Genomic DNA, 20,623 nt, shown 5'->3' with positions numbered 1-20,623 from the left:
GGGAAAGAGAACAGAAAATTTATTAAAAAGTTATTGCAATATTTAGATATGAAAAAAATAGAATTCTAACATAATAAACAAATTGTTGATTGTAATTCATTAATAAGTAATTATAAATACTTCTTGTAGGATACCAGAGATATAGAAAATTCCATACTGAATCGCAATATCATAATGCAGCTGTTTTCGCCTATCGTTACCTCTCAGCATGTAATGGCTTCACAATTTGGAAACTCCTATACCTCTATGAAATTCGAAGATGGAACCAACATGGTATTCGATGAATATATTGGCTATACCTTCATATATATTGCCATGAAAGAAATAGAGCTCATGAGACGCACGCTGGGAGTATGTGTATCCATTGTACGGCATGTGTGTGGTCCTGATATTGCAATGTTAGTATGTAGTTAACATGTAGTTAGTAGTATATAATAAAAATAAATGACATAAATCTAAAAAGAATATAAGAGATTGTAGGAGTTAGTGGCAAGTGTATTAAGATATTACAATGACAGTAGCTTTTCATAATTTCTTATCAAGAAGAAAATTTAGCAAATAAACTATATTTAAAATTAAAAGTGCGCAATGCTTAGCTCGCATTGTGTATTGCAACCAGGCTATAATAAATGGTTGCTGTGATTAATAGAATAGTCATGATAATAGTCACATCATAATAATAGCAATTTTTGCATTTAATCTTCAATTAACACATTTAACTAATTAATTGCTTCCTTCTTTGCAGATTGAAGACCAATTGGCAGCAGGTGTGTCTGGTATCTTCTTTACTGGATGCATGGTCTAATTTAAGAAATTGCGAACAGAGTGTACTTACGGAAGCGGTGGAACAGTTGTCTGTGAATGCAGAAGTAGCTTCCTCAGTCCTCAAGGTGCTGCATGATGCCTGTGACAAGCTGAAGAGTTCGCAGCCCGAATTTAGCAATCTACATGTACTACTCTTAGTGGGTTCTAAGTTTTTGTCACTGTATTCCAGCAAGAACGCTCATGATTTGTACGCTTCGGATATTTTGTTGATGATACTACTGTGCTGGGTGATAAATAATAAACGAAAGCATGATCGATTGGAGGGTAATGATGATAGTGAAAGTAATGATGATGACAGTGATATTCTGTTACCAGAGAGTAGTGCTTCCAAAAGCGATGAAACAAAATTAAACTTTGGAGCTAAACTGGCTACTCCTACCTCAGAGGATATCACTAATCTCTTTCGTAGGTTCTTACAGCACATTACTTGTTTTTGCTAATGAATATATTTCTTCATCTAACATAATAAAAAACTCGAAGTGAATAAGAAATAAATTTAATTTAGATAGATTATAATCATCTTTTATCTATTGTAGGAGGTTCCAGAGACTCTTCCGTAAACGAAGGCCTTTCGTCCTTGACTGATGATGACCTTTATAGTCGTTTGCTCCTTCTTGGCTGCCAACACAACTACACAGCTAATGCAGTTCACATCTTCGAATTATCAGACTCTATCAATTTGATAACAATCGTAGAAGCCACAAATCTTTCCATTTCTTCAGGATTATGTGACAGCTTCCATTATTTAAATCTGATAAACAATCTGCAATTTCAACGAGACATCGACGAATTAAAGCCTGCTTTTGAGAACCTCGATATAGCGATAAGAAAAGTGCTGGAAGGAATTAAAAAAAATCGTTCTACTGTCAGTAATGATGTCGATATGTGTCAGAAGAGATTGCAAACTAAGTGGGACTTTGTTCGAAAAAAGTATAGCGACCTATTGCGCTCCAGAGATCTCGAAGTGGTTCTACAGATTGAGGCCAATATTTCCGGTTTCCTGGAAACTCTAAAAGAATTATTACGTTTGACCTGTTTTGATAGGAATTTTCTAAAACAAGGAATCGATGTTCTGACGACAGTTGGTAGACTCGTAAGACAGAAGCTAAATGATTTCAGCGATTTTCTGAAAGTTAAAGCCCTGAAGAACTTCACATTAGGATCATATCCTTTTCTAAAAAATTTGAATAACGTAATTATGATTGTGTTACTTTTATCTAAAAAATGTTTATTGAATAGTAAAGTTTATTGAATCATTATTTATAAAATGCCGATATAAAAAATTTTAATTTATCAATATTTTATGAAATTTACAAAGTAAACTTCTCCTGATATGTTTGAAAAACAAATATAATAAAATAACTATTAAATAATAATATAACTACTTAAAAATAATAATATATATATATCCAACTTTCTTTTTTTATACATTCAATCAAAATCAAATTAAAAATATATAAAAATGGCTCCTTATTTAAAAAAAAATGACAAAAAAGTTATTAAAATTTTTCAATTACATATATTTTATTCTTTCAGAAATTATTTGAAAATGTTTAATATAAAAATCACATATGCAAAAACCCGATAATATACAAACATTTTTTATTTAATATATCTCCTTAATGCTACATATTTTTCAAGAACTTCCCTAACTATCAATAAGTATCTTGAAGAATTTCCGGGTCTAGTACACTTCATCTACATCGACAGGACAACTCATAGACTCGTTGCACCCACATTAGATTTCACGAGTACAGAGACACTTGCTCTCACAATGAAAAAAGTGAGTCCTATTGATTACTTATATATGTATATAAAGTGTAAAAACCTGAAAATTATCAATCTTAATACGAAATCAATTAAATTAATTTGAAATTTAGTTAAATCAGTACAGATTAGATAGCATTGATTACAGAGATATTTGATGTAACAGATATATTTAAAAAAGTTAACATCTACTATCATCTAACTATTTGCTGAAAAACAAAACACAGGAAATAGCATAATATAAATACAGGATTTCTGTATGAGCCTGGACTATGCCGAATAAGATTCGTGCAGTGATTTAGAAATTTTGATATAAATATAAATAAAATGTTTATATATAGAAATCTATTTTTTTTTCTTTTTAGATTTGGAACATGGTCGAGCAAAGTAGAATGCATTTACAAGAGGGTCATTTATCAGTTATGTGGAAAGATACCACATTCAATTATTCCTACTTTCTATGGTTTGAGGATAATTCTGTATGTGAAAAGTTCTATTTATTTATTTTTATATATAATTACATTATGTACATAAGTACATATTTTTTTCATACTTTTTCAGAGCTGTTCACCGCCGAAATGTAAAGTCTATCTCAATTATATAATGAAAAATTTTCCAGTGCCTGGTATACTTTGTGGAGATTATTACAGGTAATATTTTTAGTTACTTCTTTTGAATTAAATATTTCTCTTTTGCCATAACAGAGTTCTTTTTTCTATATAATTTATAACAATGTTATAATTGCTTAAATCTGGCATTAAAAATATATCTTTTGTTGCATTTTGTGCTAACAGAATAATTATCAAATGTACAAAAACTTTAATATTTTTTACTTTTAATATGCATATTAGAAAATATAATAACAATAAAAAAAGAGAAATAGATTGTTCTATTAATAAATATATATTAATCAAAATGTAAAATTTTTTCCTATTTAGTATCAATACCTGTACAGAAAGAATATTTAAAGAATATGTAATATATATTTTTTTTTAAATTATATTTTACACAACACAAATTTTTTGTTATTAATGAAGAAATCGTTTCCTAAAATATAAACACTGATGAAATATTATAAAATAATATAGTACCATGAAAGGGTCACAAATATCTAAATATTCTAAATCATTCTTTTTCTGCATAGAAAACTAACCGAGACATGTTTTCCCAAACTTTCACCGAGCAAGGTTCGGATCTACGAACTATATTGCGTGCATTTAGGATTGACCACCTCGACTTGCGTTCTGGAACATTCCCGAAGACTGGCAGCTACTATCTGGGAAGTCACCGGGGTACCAAGCAATTTTGCAGATATATTCTAAAATTGCGTTCCTCAAATAAAAATTTTTGATTGGCACCATGTCATTCTTTAGATCTCTTTAGAAGTATTTGAATTTGTGATATTTATGTTATATCCTTACATTTTCTTTTCTAATTTCCATTATTTTTTTACGATATTTTAATCCTTAATATACTTTCGTAAAATTTCTAACAAAATGAAATAAAAATGCATTTCAATTGATATACTAGTACTAATTATAATATAATACATATTGTATTTAAATTTCTTATTTTTGTATTATAAGATTTCTATTTCTTCACTGTGACTATATTAAATTATGATGCTAGAAACGAAAAATAATGTAAACTTTTTTGTTCTTTTTCAAGTGAGGAATCAGGAGCATTAATCACTATAAAAAGTCATAAATTAACGAAAACTTCACACACACTTTAAAAATAATCCACTTTAAAAAAATTTCATTTACCTTTATTAGTATTCTCAATTCTAGTTAGGTATATATGGTGCAGCCAGATATAGTTAACTGATATTAATTATATAAATTATTAAATTAAATTATTAATTATTTTATATAATACAAAATACAATAACCATCATTTTGCAGTTTATTTTTATTTACAAAGTATTTTCAGTGTGTTAACTAAAAACTTTACACATGTTATTTTATAGCAAAATATATTTACTTTGTATAGAAACTCAATGGCACAATAAACAAACTGAATTAAGTGACAAACGTAAAATAAGAAACAAAACATATAATTAATCTTTTGTCGAAGCCTTAATCAAATTTTCTCGAATGTGTTTGCAGAATTTAAGGCACCTATAAATAGAATAATTGATACAAAAATTGTTTTTAACCTCTTACAATAAACATATTCCCCTCTTAAAGATCAGGGACATTAACGTCTCCAGAGATGTCTTTTGATCCTTTTTAACTATGAGACTTCTCTCTCTTTTTTTTTTCTTTTTTAGATTCTCTCAAATTTTTTTCGAATTCCTTCAATCATGTGCTTTGTACGACATTAGAATTTCCTTTTTTTTTTTTTATTTTTTCAGGTTCTTTCAAATCTTCCTCAAATTTTTGAATGTCTGAAGTTAGAGAAAAGTTAAAACAATATATTTCTCTGGAGTTTAATTTCTTCACTCAAATATCCAATGATGCCACTGATGAATTGCACTTGTCCAGATTTGTCTTTTTTGTTACCTGGTTGTAGGACCTATGAGGTATAATTAAGTATTACTGAAATAAACAATTATCTGTTATATCAATAAAATTTTATTATTTATATTTTATTCATTTAAAATTTAAAGAGATGTCTTTGTTGGTAAAATAGTTAATTTTCTCATAGGAATCTTTTATTTTATAAATCAATAATTCATAGTCAACTTAAATAAAAAGAAACATATTATTCTTTTGATTTTACTTTAATTACTTCTTAATTTTCTTTCCTAAAAAATTAAAATTAAAAAAATTTTTTTTAATTTTTAATTTGTTTGCTTCTAGCCCCTCACCTGAGAACGGGAGACTTGACAGTAGCAGGGCATTCTGCGTCAGAAAAATCCTGTTCTGGTGTGGTGCTTCTTTCGCGAGAGGAATACATGTGAGGTATGACTGGAGTACGACGTATTTTCTTCATGCCCGGCGTGAATTCGTGACTGCCCCGACCGCTACCCCTGCCTCTACCTAGGCTTATCTCACTGCCTTCTTGACAAATAGATTCAGTGGCAATTTCCGGAATGGAGCGCCTGCTATTGGTGAAGGAGTTTTGTGTTTCTTGATGTTGGTTACTACTTTCTTGTGGACTGCTGCGTCCCAATCGGCGAGATTTTTCTGCGCTTTTAGCGATGCAGGCGGCGGTATTGCGGCAGGGAGTTCGATTATTGGTAGTCTAATTAGAGAGTAATACATACATACATACATACATGTGTGTGTGTGTGTGTGTGTGTGTGTTTAATGTTTCTAATTCTTTAATCTGAATATTTTTTTTTTTTTTTTTTTTATCATTCGCAATCTTAGAACCTAATTTAAGACTTGATTACACTGAAATGTTTAACAACAAAAATTATTAAAAATTGTGAAGAAGATAATGAATTTGCATAAAATTTACTCGATAAGAAGAAATTAATACAAAAATTTTCAAAGAAAATCTGTAATAAATAAAAAGAAGTGTGGTTTATCTGAAATATATCGTATATTATATTATTTAATATATAAACAAGTTTTCAAGATAACATACGCAAGACGGAATGTCCTCTCTTTGGAGACGCGCGTCATCGCCGATTCTCATCTCATTTTTCGCCGAAGAATCGATTTTTTCCAAAAGGCAATTCTCCCTGCTTGTCTTGGAGATTCTATTGCAGTTTTCGCCATTGATTTTTGACCTTTTGGCCGATTGTTGTACTGTGACTTTGGTTCTCAATTCGCGCACTTGCCTCTCCAATTCGGCTACCTCCAGATCGGATTCACACACTTTCGGGATCAGTGACATCAAATGTTGTTCAGCAGCCCTTTGAATTAGCATAGCGGAGCCTAATCCACCTATCCTCGCTACATCCAAACTATAAAGAATACATACCTAACTAATTGCTAATTGATATTTTTAATTGTTGTTGTATATTTTAATGTTAAAGTTAAAACGCTTTTGAAATTTTTTTTTAATTTAATGTAACATTTTTATATGAAGTATATATTTTTTGATAATCAAATATTATATATTATACTCGTATTAAAGCGACAAAATTCTTTTCTGAAAATAAGCTTCTATTATTATAAAACATTCACGATTTTTTAAGTACCAATAAATTTGTAGAAACAGAAAATAAAGAAATGTGCATGTATAACATTGAGTTTAAAATCAAAGAGTTTGTGACATTAAAACTGTATATTTAATGTTATCAAATATATAAAATAAACAATTCACAATATACATTCCATATTTAGAAAAAGCCATTAAAAGAATTGATAATATTAGATGTAATATTAATTAATTAATAAATGTTACAATATTTAACTCCAGATTTCAAACTATGAAAACAGATATATTTACAGTATGTAAATATATAATACATAAATATACATACATAATTTAATTGATAGATCAATAGATTGAGATTATAAAAATAATTTCTTACAGTTTGAGACAAAGTATATTATTAAATGCAATAATGTAATAATTATTACATTAATAAATGTTTACTCACTTCAATGATTCTATTAGTTCAGTAAAGCCATCAGGTGTGCGTGTAGACTTTCTAACAGGTGTCGGTTTATAATCTGAACCATCGTGTCTGGATGCATCATCTCCCAGATTGTTTATTTTTAAAGATATCGGTTCAAATATTCTATAATAATCAATAATAAAACAAATTGTAAGACAACAATGTAAAAAAACTTTCACCGCTCGTAAGACAAAATTATTATTTTTTTTTTTTGAAATATATGAATATGCTTATTAAAAATACCAATTTAGTTATGAGGTATTTTATATTTTACATATAAATATAAATACGATTAAATATAGTATTACACCAATCAAAAAAGAAAAAGGATCATGCAGAAATGTAATCAATTTATTCTGAAATCAAATAATGATACATTTGAGCACACACGAATTTATGTAAAAATTCTTATAATTATAACCTTTGAAGATATTTATTTACTATGAATAAAAGTAATTGATTTCATATCAGCAATAATTCAAAATAAAAAGATTTAAATCGCAAAGAATTGATTTATAAGTGAAAGAAGATTAATTCCCAAATCTTGACATGATACTTACCCTCGCTTATTACGCCTGAGGAACACATGGCGAAACTTGTGAGTACCAGATGTTTCAGAAGTAGAGGCACTCAGAAGGCAAGTAAGAAAGAAATCTTCCTTACAGCCATTTCCACCAGAGAAGTGCGAGGCAAACTGTTTGTGCAGAAGCTTATCTGTACAGGTAAGAGTCAAATTGGTTGTATTTCTGCGAAAACGGAAACAACCAATTACTTGTTTGCTCTTATCATGCACAAAATCCTTCAGTTTCTCCTTGTTGATATGAATGCTATCATGCATAAGATCAGGAAAAGGACATGTTACAATAGCCTCCACATCTGAAAATGATAAATATTGCTTAATAATATAAATTATAAAGTAATAATATAAAAAGAGTAATAATACTAATACTAATAATAATAATAATAATAATAGTCATATTTAAGACATGAAAGTTTGTTAGGTTCAACTATATTCTACTCAAATTAATTCTTAGATTCTTAGATTAATTCTTAGATGAGTCAATTCTCTCTGACAATACAGATAGTAAAATAAACATGGCATTATCTATCTAAATAAATTTAATGTAAAACTTGATAAACTTTCATACCTTATTATTACACTTAATGTCAATATTATTATTATTACTGTTATTGCCATTATTATTCCAATATATATAATTATTTTAATTTATAATCCCTTGTTTAACTTACATAATAATTGTTTTAAACAAATACACAAGCACTTTGCAGAGATCTATATTAATCTTTTATATTTCAATTTTAGTGCACAATATATTGCATTAATAAAATACAAAATTTCTATAATTTCAAAGTTTATGATATAATTATACGAAAATCTTAGCAGTCTTGATAAATACGTTCAAGTAAATTCAACCAGATGATCTCAGAATATATCGATTATATATTATATAAAACCGCGCATTTATTCAGTCTGTGATAGATTTTCTAACCTTAAAAACTTAACTTTTTAATAATTCATTATTCTCTTTACAATGCCAAACAATAATTTTTCAATTTTACAAATCTCATTTTATATATAAAAAGAATTCGAGCAAGTACATATTTTCATCGAAATCTGAGAATATTTTTAAACATTTATCATCTACCCTATTTAACTGCACTTCTTGTATCGCTCTAAAATAAATTCGATTTGCACTTTCTGCACTTGACTTCTCATATCTGTTTCGTTGTTTACAAGTAGACATAAAGCGTCAAGGCAATTATACTCACTAATATGAATCTTGACGGTCTCCACTTGATTGTCAGAGTCGGTGTAGGTCTTGACGACAAATTCGAGCGCTTCCCCGAGAAGGAAGCCCATCTGTAAGATTACAAAACGTCATTTTCGCCGAGTGTAGAGGTTATAAGAGAATAAAAGCGCGTCTAATTTTTTCAACGATAGAATTTTCATCGGCAGATCACGTAAGATTATTAAAAAGTTATGACAAGATCGAATTTACCTGATTGCCGACACTGCGGACATTCTCGAAGAATAGCAGCGAAAGCGCCGCGCCCGAGATTGTAACGAGTAAGTCGCTATCCGCCATGTTGACGACTGAGTGCCTAGGGCCTAGGGTGCTTAGTGACACCAACTGTCAACTCTTCCTCTGATGTAGGCCGCGCATGCGCCAATGATATCACATATACGCGGTATATGATAGCGCGTTTAAAAACCTTTTATAGAACATATTTTATATATATTTATATTAGGTCCAGTTAAAGATAGAGATGTATCTTACATTCATACAATATATATGTTTGCTATAAATAATGTATAGTTCAAAGTTCAAAGATTGTGTGAGATTTCTTCTAATATGGGAAATAATTTTTCGTTAAATAGAAATAATTTTTATTATATATATATATACATATGACACACACAAGCTACACATAATAAATATATATTTTCCCATATAACATTTATTAATTTCCTATGTCAAATATTTATGAGATATTTTACACTTAACATTTCAATATACGATATTGTTATTCCTTTTATTTTACGACACTAGTCATGTCTTGACTTCAAGACTCACTCATGTTTTGAATGAGCGAGTCTTTTCATCTGAATTTATGAACGTCACACCTGACCATTTGGCAAATGACATCTGGTAACAGTTAAGCTTTGATGTCGAAAATTACTCGCTCTTATTCTGGCTGTTATCATTGCTGCCCTATACAAACAATCCGGAAGATTTATAGAATAGTTCTTGGAAGAGAAAAATAGATTTGTTCCTTTACTTGCTGGCAGCGATCGGTTCCAAACATGAAGTGATATAATAATATATTGCATAATACTTATATATTATTCTTTTGTAAAATGTTTAAATACATGTATATCATATTCAAAAATTATTGTTTTATTTCTTGAGACAAAAGGATTTGTCAGAAGTGGGATTCGAACCCACGCCCACAGAAGTGGACTGCGACCTGAACGCAGCGCCTTAGACCGCTCGGCCATCCTGACGTTGTGTTGGTCCGATGATCAAAGCTCATCGTCAGACAAAGCCTCGAACAAATCGCGCGATTAAACAGTTCAAAATATAGAAAATTTTTTTTGTATTAAAGAAATATAATAATAAGTAAAAAGCTTCATACGAAATCTTAACGATAAGCAAAATGACGGAATGTTTAGAAGCTACGCAAGAAATCCCAAGGAAATACAATCAATTATTGATTTTGATTCAATTTAGTAATATGAAATGGACATTGACAAAATTTCTAAATAGAATTGAATCTATATAAGATAAACTCGTCAATTTTTTATGAATGTTTGAAAGAAATAAAAGCAATATTTTAAAATTAAATAGAATCCTGAATAAATTTGAACTCTTTTCTATCTTATCAAATTATTATTAATTACATGACAATGATCTTCCGTTTACTCTCTGTTGAAACCGTTTACTGTTGTAAACTTAATAAAATTCAATATATATATCCAATTTTCAAAGAGAAAAAAAAGAATTCAAGAATTCATGTCAATCAACTCAGGCACTTATTTTAAAAATAAAAAACAACTCGATTATTTTACTTTGCAAGTATAAATCCAGAAATTGTGAAATCTGGAATGAATTCTGATTCATAAGTGCGTACATTAAAATTGATCTTTCATCTCTCTAACAGATCTTGGATTTCATCATCTACAATCTGAATTCTCTCATCATGCATTCTTGAACTAAGACTTTTGCTCTTGTTGAATACTCGAGTCCTGAAATTTATGAATAACAATCAATAATCTTTGAACCGGAGTCGACGTCAGGATGATCACAAGTTATTATTTGGTTGGATTTATCTTCTATTTTGCGTTTGTATCTCGAAGTAACCGCGAGACGTTTAAACTACTCTATTAGTAGGTTCGAAATCTATTTCGCGCGATGCTTAGTCCCATCTCTACTTCTGCTCTCGCCCAAAATACTTTAAGAGAACACGTACGCGATGAAAGCGCATCTACATAATCACATTCGAAGCGAGACACACACATTCAAGGATCAAGCTTGGCTATATTTGTGACCGTGAACAACACCGGCGCAAGTGATGTAAGCCCGCAGTGATCTCGAGAGAGTCGTGATTACCTGTCGCTAATCACGACCTCCATTGATATTTATCATATCTCGCTCCCGTATTTTTATCATTTTTTTTTCTTTTTCTTCTCGCGAACAATGACCGAACAAGCCTGGGACTATGTTGGGGAGAAATGGGAGCACATTGACCAATCGGTGAGTCGATGATCTCTCCCTCCCTTAGCATCCTTGACCCTTGTTGCATAAGTACCATGAGTTTTTGTGCAAATTACTAATTCGCCCTAACTCTTAACAGACACAACGGACCTCATGAAACGGATCCAAATGATTCTCAATACTCTATAAAACAGTGTGAAAAATTATTCGCATGGTCATAACACAAAACAGAATCCCTTATTTTGAAAAAAATAAAAAAATAAAACAGAATGCAATAATAATAAACGCGATTTCCGTCAATGTGCTGCAAAAAACACTTGGAAGAAAAATCGCGAAACCGATCGCATTATCTAATCTGATTTGAGAAAACAAATTTATAATCAAGAAGTATTAGATTACATTCATTTGTGAATTTTGGATAAATTTCACACATACATATACATACATATATATAATCTTTGCATTCTAAAATATTTTTATATAAAATTTATATTTTTGTTATTCCTAATGTAGGTTGTTACAGCAGCTTTCTTTTGTATATATTACATATGAACAATCATACAAAATGAAAAAAGAAGAATTAAGTCGGAGAATAAAAGGAAAATATTGAAACACCCTTTATGCTTTTTTTAAATTGATCCAAAATTCTTGCTACTATCTAACACAATAAGAATCAAAAATATTATATCACTAAATAAACTATGCCTATTTTTAAATACGTGTACTCTTTATTGGTGTTGTAAAGATATAGTTTATAGGGCATATTAAAGATACGATTTTATTGAACCATTTATGTTCAATCGTGATGTGGTATAAATTCGCATTTTTTTCTCTCGCTAATTAAAAATTAGTTTATTCTATCCTTAAATATGTTCTATCCTTAAATATGTCTTTAGTATTTCATTGCTAAGCCGCTTCTTATCTTTATAAAGAAAGACATAAATACAAAGAAAAAAAACGTAAATAAAAAGCATTTTTTAATCTCTTATTGTTAAATACAATTGTATTATATAACAAACAAAAAAAATATTTAAATTTTGGAGTAATAATGTATTTGTCATTTTGCGAGACATTTAAATTTCGAGCCAGTTACATGCTGGAACATGGCAGGTCTATTCAGACACACTCACAATCAGGCATAGAATGATCCTGTCGGAGGCAAAATGGCGGGATATTAAAATTTTCCGAATGCATTTTTCAAGCGATGCAAATTTCAGCTGTAAAACAACCTTAAAAGAACATCTTTTCAATTTTCTGAAAAATTCACAGCGGATTTCGCACAGAAACGTAATTAGAAACGCGACATCTTTTCTTCCTCTACATCTTTAATTCCTTCGAAGAAAATGGCATCTTTCCCATTATGAATACAATATTTCTCATGTATAATTCCCTTTTTTTATGTATGATTTGCGATTCCAGAATTTTTGGCGATATGGTTGTCTTTGGCTAGTGCCATATTGATTTTTCGTTCTCGTATGTGTGTGTACGTACTATACTTTGAAAGGAAAATACTTTCAGATGGCGCTAATAACGTGCTGGCCAAAATTATTTCGTAAGAATTTGTTCAGGGTCAGATGCCTCCTGATATCACTCTCAGATAGTCAATGAGCGGGCAGTGCAATCATTCGTGCAAAGACTAGTCGCGGATTCAGTTTTACTAGGAAAGTGTAAAATAGTGGAAAAAGTCAAGGTCAAAGTATCAAGGTGAACTATCGAAATGAAGACAAAAAACAGGTCGTTATTCAGTAAGCTATGCAAGTGTTACAGTAAGAAAGACACATCGCGAAGATGTGAAAACGAGGATCTGCATCCAAGTCCGACGATCGAGGTAATTCACATGTCTCTCTCTCTCTCTTTCTTTGGATAGAATGTCACGAGAAAAAAATGCATCATTATTTGGACGTCATTAGTCAGGGAATTTTTAGATATTCTATTTGTTTATGCCGTATAACTGTGGATTTCTTCTTGTTGCAAAAATCTTAGTTTACACACATGGGTCAATGAGCAAAAATTCAGATACGTATATTTTAATTTTATAAATTGGCATCGCTATGTAAAAATTCGAGAATTTTTTAAGCCGTTACATTACTTAAATTTTCAGTTCAGCTCTTACACAACAGTACTTGAAAATTTTATCATTCTAAAATCAGCTATACTGATTGCTTGCAGTGTTTCCATGTTAATATTAAAATATTCCATTGACAATTTTGTTAAATAATACCAAGATTAAAATTCTCTAATAGTTATATCTCAAATTATTACACATAAAGTTGTAACATTCTTTTTTCATGTTTGTGTACCATCTAAAAATATTTTTTCTGTGCTGAATCAAGACATTAATTTCTTATAAATGAAATATTTATTTACGAAATTATGGCAGCAAGTTTTTACTTTTATTATCATATAAGTACAGATTCGAAACTACGATACCTATTCATTAGTGTTGATATCTGAAATATATAGACATCATAAAAGTACATATAAAGACGAATAGGTCTCTTAGATCCAATGTGATAGCTAAAATAGATAGCAAAAAAATAGTATGTCCACGGAAAGAATTGATTGCAAAATTAATTAGATAATTAGAAGATAGAAATTCTTATTGCTATTTTGATTTAATGATGTTATATAGAGAGTTCGAATAAAAGTACATATGGGCTATCATTATGTAATAAAAATTAGTATTTTATATAAAATTTATATACAGGGTGTTCCCGGGTTAAATGACCAAACTTGAAATATAAATTTAACACCTTAAAACAAGAAAAAAATTTTCCTCTGGAAGTATGCTCGCAAACGCTTCGTTCAAGAGATATTGACTTCTGAAGTTATGAACTATAGGAAAGAATAATTTCGAAATAATCTAGGTTTATTCTATTTATTGCTGTACAATAATCAAAATTTAATAATTAAATGTTTTGTAGCGTTAGCATTTCCGTCACAAAACCCATATAAATATACTATATCGGCATATTCACTAATCGAATACGTATGAGGCATGATTGTACTAGTTTATTACACGAAAGCATTCAACGAACTAACAATTATTTGATACAAATGTACGGAGCTTTGTTTACAGTGCAAACACAAGCCTGTCAATGACCTTCGATCTTCAAAACAAAAATAAAAAGAAACATTTCGAAATTATTCGTTCCTATAGTTCATAACTTCAGAAGTCAATATCTCTTGAACGAAGCGTTTGCGAGCATACTTCCAAAGGAAATTTTTTTTTTTTTTTTGTTTTAAGATCCTTTCATATTTCAAGTTTGGCCATTTAACCCGGGAACACCCTGTATATTAAAATTTTTAAATCTACTCTAATTAAACGAAAATATTAAACTATATATGTAAAATTCTCTTTCTTTCTTAAAAGATTTATTTTGCCTAGTCATCCCTTTAATTTATTCTCAGTACTCTTTATGTCAGTAAGATTATTATATAAAAATAAAATAGAGAAAATAAAAAACATGAATTATATATATGTACTTTAAATGTGTGTGTTTATTTGTGTGATCAATCTTTAATTAAAACCTATAGAAGGGATCTTTACATAATCATTTTTGGCTGAAGACCTATAGTGAAGATTGAAACTAGTTCCGCTACGGAGAGCAAATTTTATGATTGCTGACAGCAGAATCATATATTATAGATGTATCATACAAACACATCAATGTTTGAAGGCTCGTAGTGATTTGAAAATACTTATTTATTGTTAGATATTTTATTTCTATCTTATTTGTTCTTTCGCCTTTAATATCGATTTCTAAAAATAGCTTGTTTATTTTGAAAATAACCGTACGCTTTTAACACACTTCATTACAGTAATTACTTATGTCATTTTATATCATTTCATTTATAACGTTTCTTAAGAATTGTATTCCTTAAAGAAAGTGTTTGCTTCTTGTAAATATGGAACATGGATATGTACTTGGAGCAAATTTGGTATATAATTTTCGTATAATTATTAATAATTGTATATATATAATTACATCTTACAATAAAGAGCATTCATATTTTTTGATTAAATATAATTAGAAATATGCAATATATATTCCATAAAATAATTGGAAATAAATAAAAATATTATTATTGAAAATAATACAAATTTATATAATGGAAAATCATTGAAAACAAAATTAGAAATTTCTTAGAAATGTATCTCTATTTACGTGTATGTAAGATTGTTCATATGTCAGCTAGCTAGCACAATGATTCCAGCCAGTTACGGTGCTCATCCGAAGACCTTGTTGCAAGAGTAACGAAGTGGAAATGTGCACCCCGGAAGTGTCTAAACAGGCAATCCATTCTTATTAATATTTTACTTAGATTATGTGGGTTAAATTGTTTAGAAAAAATTAATGACAGAAAATATTTAATTGGATGGAAAGATATCGAAAGTATTGGAAAATTAAAGATAACAATATCAAAAATTATTATCAAATATTATTAAGTATTGCATATGAAATATTGATTTTGATCATTTCAGTTATATCGAATATTCTTATAAAGTAAATGTTTACTGATAATCCAATATTTTTTATTTAGTACATTCTCTAACAAAATATATGTTCTTATTTTATCTAAATTTCTGCAATTTTTAAAAATTAAGTTTATAAAATTGTAAAAAGTTGGACAATCCATATAACATTATTCTTTCATTTTTAAATTAGATATAATGTGTGTAGAGTAATTAACATAAAAAAATGCATATTAATGCACACTTTAACATTCTAAATATAAAATTATTTTTAATTTTTAAAACTTTCCATTTTTATTTAAATTTCCTATATTTCATCAAATCAAGATTATGAAATTGGCTTCTTATTCTAAAAGAAAGAGGAAGAGAGAAATATTATTAAACTTTTTAGATAATGTATATATTTTATTTTCTTAGAAAAATATGATGCGAGAGTATTTAATCTATATAAAATATTTCAAAAAAGCAAGGGTCCAAAATCCGGCTTATTTAAAATAAGCAGAAAAGATTGTTATAACCAAATTCACATTTTCTAAAAGACATGGTATATCAAATGGTGAATTGAAATGGGAAGAAATTTGTTATTAATTTGAAAAAAAAATCATGAATATTCTAAGCTAACTGTTCGTTGTTTCTGCATATTTTTGTCGTCGCGAGCAGCGTTTCGATAGATGAATACCGCTTGAATCAGTAAATATAAAGCATGTTTTGCATGTTTACGCGTAATACTTGACATGACAAAATATAACTTTAAATCGAAATATATATATATATATATATATATATATAGAATAGTCGGTGTGCTGCTAAATAATAATAAAGCATTTGACGTGCACATTTCTGTCGCATGACGTCATTAACATTGAATATTAATCATGCGTTACGAATGTTATCTCCTTTAGCCCGCCGGAAAGCGTGAAAAAGAATTCTCAGTATGTCTCATTGTAATGTCATCATGCAATTTTCTTTTTTCATTTCGGAAAAATCTTCATTTTTTTTCTTTTGAATATAGAAGATTAATTCGTTATACGTTCACACATGATTAATCGAGACACTGTCACTCGATGCTGCTACCATTGGTTGCATCAACAATTGTCTATATTGCCATACGTCACGTACTTTATATTACTGTGCATAACACATATAAGTAATGAGTGTAACAACATCGCGCTTTTTGCTGATAGCTATTATATAACATCGCGACGATCCTGTTTCACGCGGTGTCCAAAGCATTCGCTGTGAATTTTGTCTTCATCTGCTTCGATTATATTCCATTATAAAATGTATTCTCGTTACATTAGGTATGAGGTGTTCAACAATAGACTAAATTACTAAAAATTATTATTTAAAATATTAGGTCGTTGCATATGAAATATCGAATTTCCAAAATTTCATAGTTTGCTCTTTTAAAGCAATAGCGATAGCTAAGTATCACATATTACGTTAAAATAATGACTTTTACAAAATGAATTTTTTGTTATATTTCTTGCAAAATAGTTGCAAAATAATTGCGATTTTTCGTTACAGTAAATAGCTGTAAAAATAATTTGTGTAAAAAATTTCTATAATGTTTCTTAATAATTTCCAAGTCAGATATTATGCATATTCGGGATAAAAATCTGTATTCTCGATTTTAAAGACGCGTTAAAGATGCGAATGTGCAGTGGGTCACGTATACGTGAGCGTTCGGGCCGTTTCGGAATGCGTACGTGAATGTTCGAGCATACGCATTTTCTTCGGAGCAGGTATATCCTTAAAATACCTAAGTCTGAATAATGTTTATCTTGCTAATAAATTGGATTCCCCATATGTATATCATATGCTGCCTGCGCGTTCGCTCCGTATGTATATCATATGTTAGCTGCACATGTGATAGCGCGAACGTCACTTTAACTGCAGCTTCTTTCTCGATGGGTCGCAGAAAGATATCGACTATGATCTATTACCATCTAAAATTGATACGTGATGCAGTTAAAGAATATATCATTATGATAACCCTAACGAAATGATGATATCGGGTCTCGTGGCAATCTTATCTGAATGATATGCGGACTTTGATCATCGTCGAGATAATTAATGCAGAAACAAATAAGAGCCGTTTCGGAATGCGTACGTGAATGTTCGAGCATACGCATTTTCTTCGGAGCAGGTATATCCTTAAAATACCTAAGTCTGAATAATGTTTATCTTGCTAATAAATTGGATTCCCCATATGTATATCATATGCTGCCTGCGCGTTCGCTCCGTATGTATATCATATGTTAGCTGCACATGTGATAGCGCGAACGTCACTTTAACTGCAGCTTCTTTCTCGATGGGTCGCAGAAAGATATCGACTATGATCTATTACCATCTAAAATTGATACGTGATGCAGTTAAAGAATATATCATTATGATAACCCTAACGAAATGATGATATCGGGTCTCGTGATATGATATGCGGACTTTGATCATCGTCGAGATAATTAATGCAGAAACAAATAAGAGATTATATGTATATGCGAAGTTCTTCGTCGGACGATGTATCGAAACGCATATAAAACCGGCTGTTTCCGTTTGAAACCAATATAAATCCGTCAGATAAACAATATAATTGAGTGTCGTTGTTATCGTACTCATTGCGCAGAGTCGATTATCAATTATAGCTTTGTCGAAGGTTATCATCAAAGAGCGCGAGTTAAATAAGAAAAAAAAAAGAAACATCCGTCTCGTTCGTTTCGATGTTTATAAACAAAACCCCGGGGTTTTAAAACAAATTGCTCTTAAAATAAATTATTACTAGAAATTATTGATATGAATGAGAGTTATTAAAAAAAAACGCACAGACAATAGCACAGATTAATACTATATTATATCTATGATATCATATGATATTATACTTATCATATCTGTATAATATAATCTTCTATTTGAAATATACTTTAGAATTAAATCAACATGCAAAAAATGGCGAAATTAAATTGCATCAATAACCAGTGACTAAGCTATCTTATCGGTCGTTATTTATCAGTCAGATTTATGTTTATTGACAGATAGAGAGCTACAAAACCGGAAAAGATTAACGTCTTATTGTTAGCATGTAATTCCTTTCGCAGAATCACAGATAACGTAACGCTACGTATAAATTGTGGCAATGTTGCATTGCACGATGTACGCAATAATCTCAAAATTCAAAAAATTTTCAATATTATTAAAAATTATAATTACAAGATACAACTAAAAAATATTATTTTTGTAATACAATATTTAATTAATTATGTAATTTTTAATTATTTATTTTGAATATATATATTCATATATATACTATATACTATATATACTATATATAGTATACACTACAATTTCCTAAAACTGCTAAGAGGATATAGGATAGGGACAGAAAAGGGAGAGAATAAGATTGTATAAAAAAAGAAAATTGTAAAGTTTGTAAAATGTAACAGATATTAAAAAAAAAAGAAAAGAGAAAAAATGAAAAATATAGCTTTGGAAGAAAAATACAGAAGTTGGTATTAAAAAGAACAGAAAAGTTTGAGACACAATTCCGTCTCTCTAACTGAAGAAACTCTGTGACATCAGTAACGAAGGATTGAACGGGCGAGCCCCCGGAGCCACCCAATCGCGACTGGACTTTCACTCCCTCGTATTCGAATCTGCTCTGAAACGTTGCATCATTCTTTAAGTTTAAGTCAGTTTCTGTCTCGCATAACATATTTCATCATGTTGATGCAATTAGCTTCGATAAATTCCTCGAAAACAAATCATTAATTAAATTCAATATATCTCTGTTATCTAATATTGCTAAACTAACACTTGCCCTAAATGCAATATTTTTCACTCACAAGAATATACCAGATCAATCTGGATTAATACAAAAATTGTATATAATACTTGCATCAAGACTGCTATAAATAATACTTGCATCAAGACTACTATAAAACAAATTTTAAAACGAAACATGAATTAAATATTTAATTATTTCCGAATTTAATGCGATAATATTTCATCAAATAATAAATTCAAGATTAAAATAAATTAATTTTTATAATTATTAAAACTGTTTGTGCTATGCAAAATATAAAAGATTTTTCTTTTTCTTTTTCTGTTTCTCTTCCGTGTGTGTTTCTCTTATATATAGCTCTTTCTCTTCTCTTTTTTTATATAAAAGACTTGGTTTTTTCTGAAATAATTAAAACAATACAAAAGACGAAAATAATGGATCCTGTCGTGTTGAATAATTAACAAAAAGAATATTAAGTGTCGGTTGGTCAATCAATTTAACACTGACACCAACCATACTTATGCAATGATTTCAGGGAATAACGTTTTCAAAAAACATTTGACCCGTTTGCCCTTGCAAAGACGAGCCTCCATCTTAACAGCAAGGGGAAAGTCACCCCTCTTTCTCTACTATCATTGCCACCCCACGCGCGTCCCTTTCCATCTCTAACAGATTCACTACAGTGCCGACTCATGACATTAATATCTGGGCGATCTTTATTTTACGATATCCATATGTATTTAATCGAAAATTAATATGCGATTAAAGCATAAATAAAAAGAATAAGAGAATTCTAAATATAAAATATTTCTGAAATAAAATATTTTCATTAAGTTTATTAAATATTTTATTAAGTAGGATTATTATATTAAGCAGGTAAAAAATTCGATATTTAATTTTATTAAATATTATTATTCTGAAGTTTATAATTTAAAAAATTTCCTTTTCAATTAAATATATTTATTAAATTCATATAAGCAATCAAATAATAATAAGAGTAATTTCGTACATTTTTTTAT

At 29.4% G+C, this 20,623-nt stretch overlaps 3 protein-coding genes and 1 non-coding gene across 8 annotated transcripts in view; 2 read left to right on the top strand and 2 right to left on the bottom strand.

The window, feature by feature from the left end:
* LOC115240225 (Hermansky-Pudlak syndrome 1 protein homolog) overlaps window positions 1–5,532 on the top strand; it is a 5,986-nt gene extending 454 nt beyond the window's left edge. The window contains exons 2-9 of one of the 4 annotated variants that reach the window (XM_029815271.1): window positions 130–398; window positions 746–1,230; window positions 1,362–1,989; window positions 2,470–2,608; window positions 2,958–3,071; window positions 3,154–3,242; window positions 3,737–3,884; window positions 5,397–5,532. In XM_029815271.1, coding sequence (XP_029671131.1) covers window positions 130–398; window positions 746–1,230; window positions 1,362–1,989; window positions 2,470–2,608; window positions 2,958–3,071; window positions 3,154–3,242; window positions 3,737–3,884; window positions 5,397–5,408 — 1,884 coding nt within the window. In that variant the 3' untranslated portion in view covers window positions 5,409–5,532. Of the gene's footprint in view, window positions 1–129; window positions 399–745; window positions 1,231–1,361; window positions 1,990–2,469; window positions 2,609–2,957; window positions 3,072–3,153; window positions 3,243–3,736; window positions 4,960–5,396 lie in introns of those variants that run through there. The other 3 variants (XM_029815263.1, XM_029815254.1, XM_029815279.1) reach the window with 3 other exon arrangements.
* LOC115240269 (BRISC complex subunit FAM175B-like) overlaps window positions 4,865–20,623 on the bottom strand; it is a 30,882-nt gene continuing 15,123 nt past the window's right edge. Inside the window, exons 2-8 of the mRNA XM_029815327.1 lie at window positions 9,133–9,346; window positions 8,903–8,993; window positions 7,672–7,987; window positions 7,094–7,234; window positions 6,130–6,451; window positions 5,405–5,781; window positions 4,865–5,109 (exon numbers count right to left, since the gene is read on the bottom strand). Of these exons, the coding sequence (XP_029671187.1) occupies window positions 5,037–5,109; window positions 5,405–5,781; window positions 6,130–6,451; window positions 7,094–7,234; window positions 7,672–7,987; window positions 8,903–8,993; window positions 9,133–9,219 (1,407 nt within the window). The 5' untranslated portion in view covers window positions 9,220–9,346 and the 3' untranslated portion in view covers window positions 4,865–5,036. The remainder of the gene's footprint in view (window positions 5,110–5,404; window positions 5,782–6,129; window positions 6,452–7,093; window positions 7,235–7,671; window positions 7,988–8,902; window positions 8,994–9,132; window positions 9,347–20,623) is intronic.
* On the bottom strand, window positions 10,056–10,139 carry Trnal-cag. Its single transcript has one exon. It is a non-coding gene; the product is annotated as a tRNA-Leu (tRNA).
* LOC115240247 (hexokinase type 2) overlaps window positions 12,927–20,623 on the top strand; it is a 16,318-nt gene continuing 8,621 nt past the window's right edge. The window contains exons 1-2 of one of the 2 annotated variants that reach the window (XM_029815292.1): window positions 12,927–13,177; window positions 15,568–15,645. In XM_029815292.1, the coding sequence (XP_029671152.1) occupies window positions 13,067–13,177; window positions 15,568–15,645 (189 nt within the window). In that variant the 5' untranslated portion in view covers window positions 12,927–13,066. The remainder of the gene's footprint in view (window positions 13,178–15,567; window positions 15,646–20,623) is intronic. The other variant, XM_029815301.1, reaches the window with a different exon arrangement.

Source organism: Formica exsecta, unplaced genomic scaffold (assembly GCF_003651465.1).
Source record: "Formica exsecta isolate Colony F162 unplaced genomic scaffold, ASM365146v1 scaffold117, whole genome shotgun sequence".
Taxonomy (NCBI): domain Eukaryota; kingdom Metazoa; phylum Arthropoda; class Insecta; order Hymenoptera; family Formicidae; genus Formica; species Formica exsecta.
The sequence above is the reverse complement of the archived record's forward strand: the minus strand, read 5'-3'. Positions and strand labels throughout refer to the sequence as shown.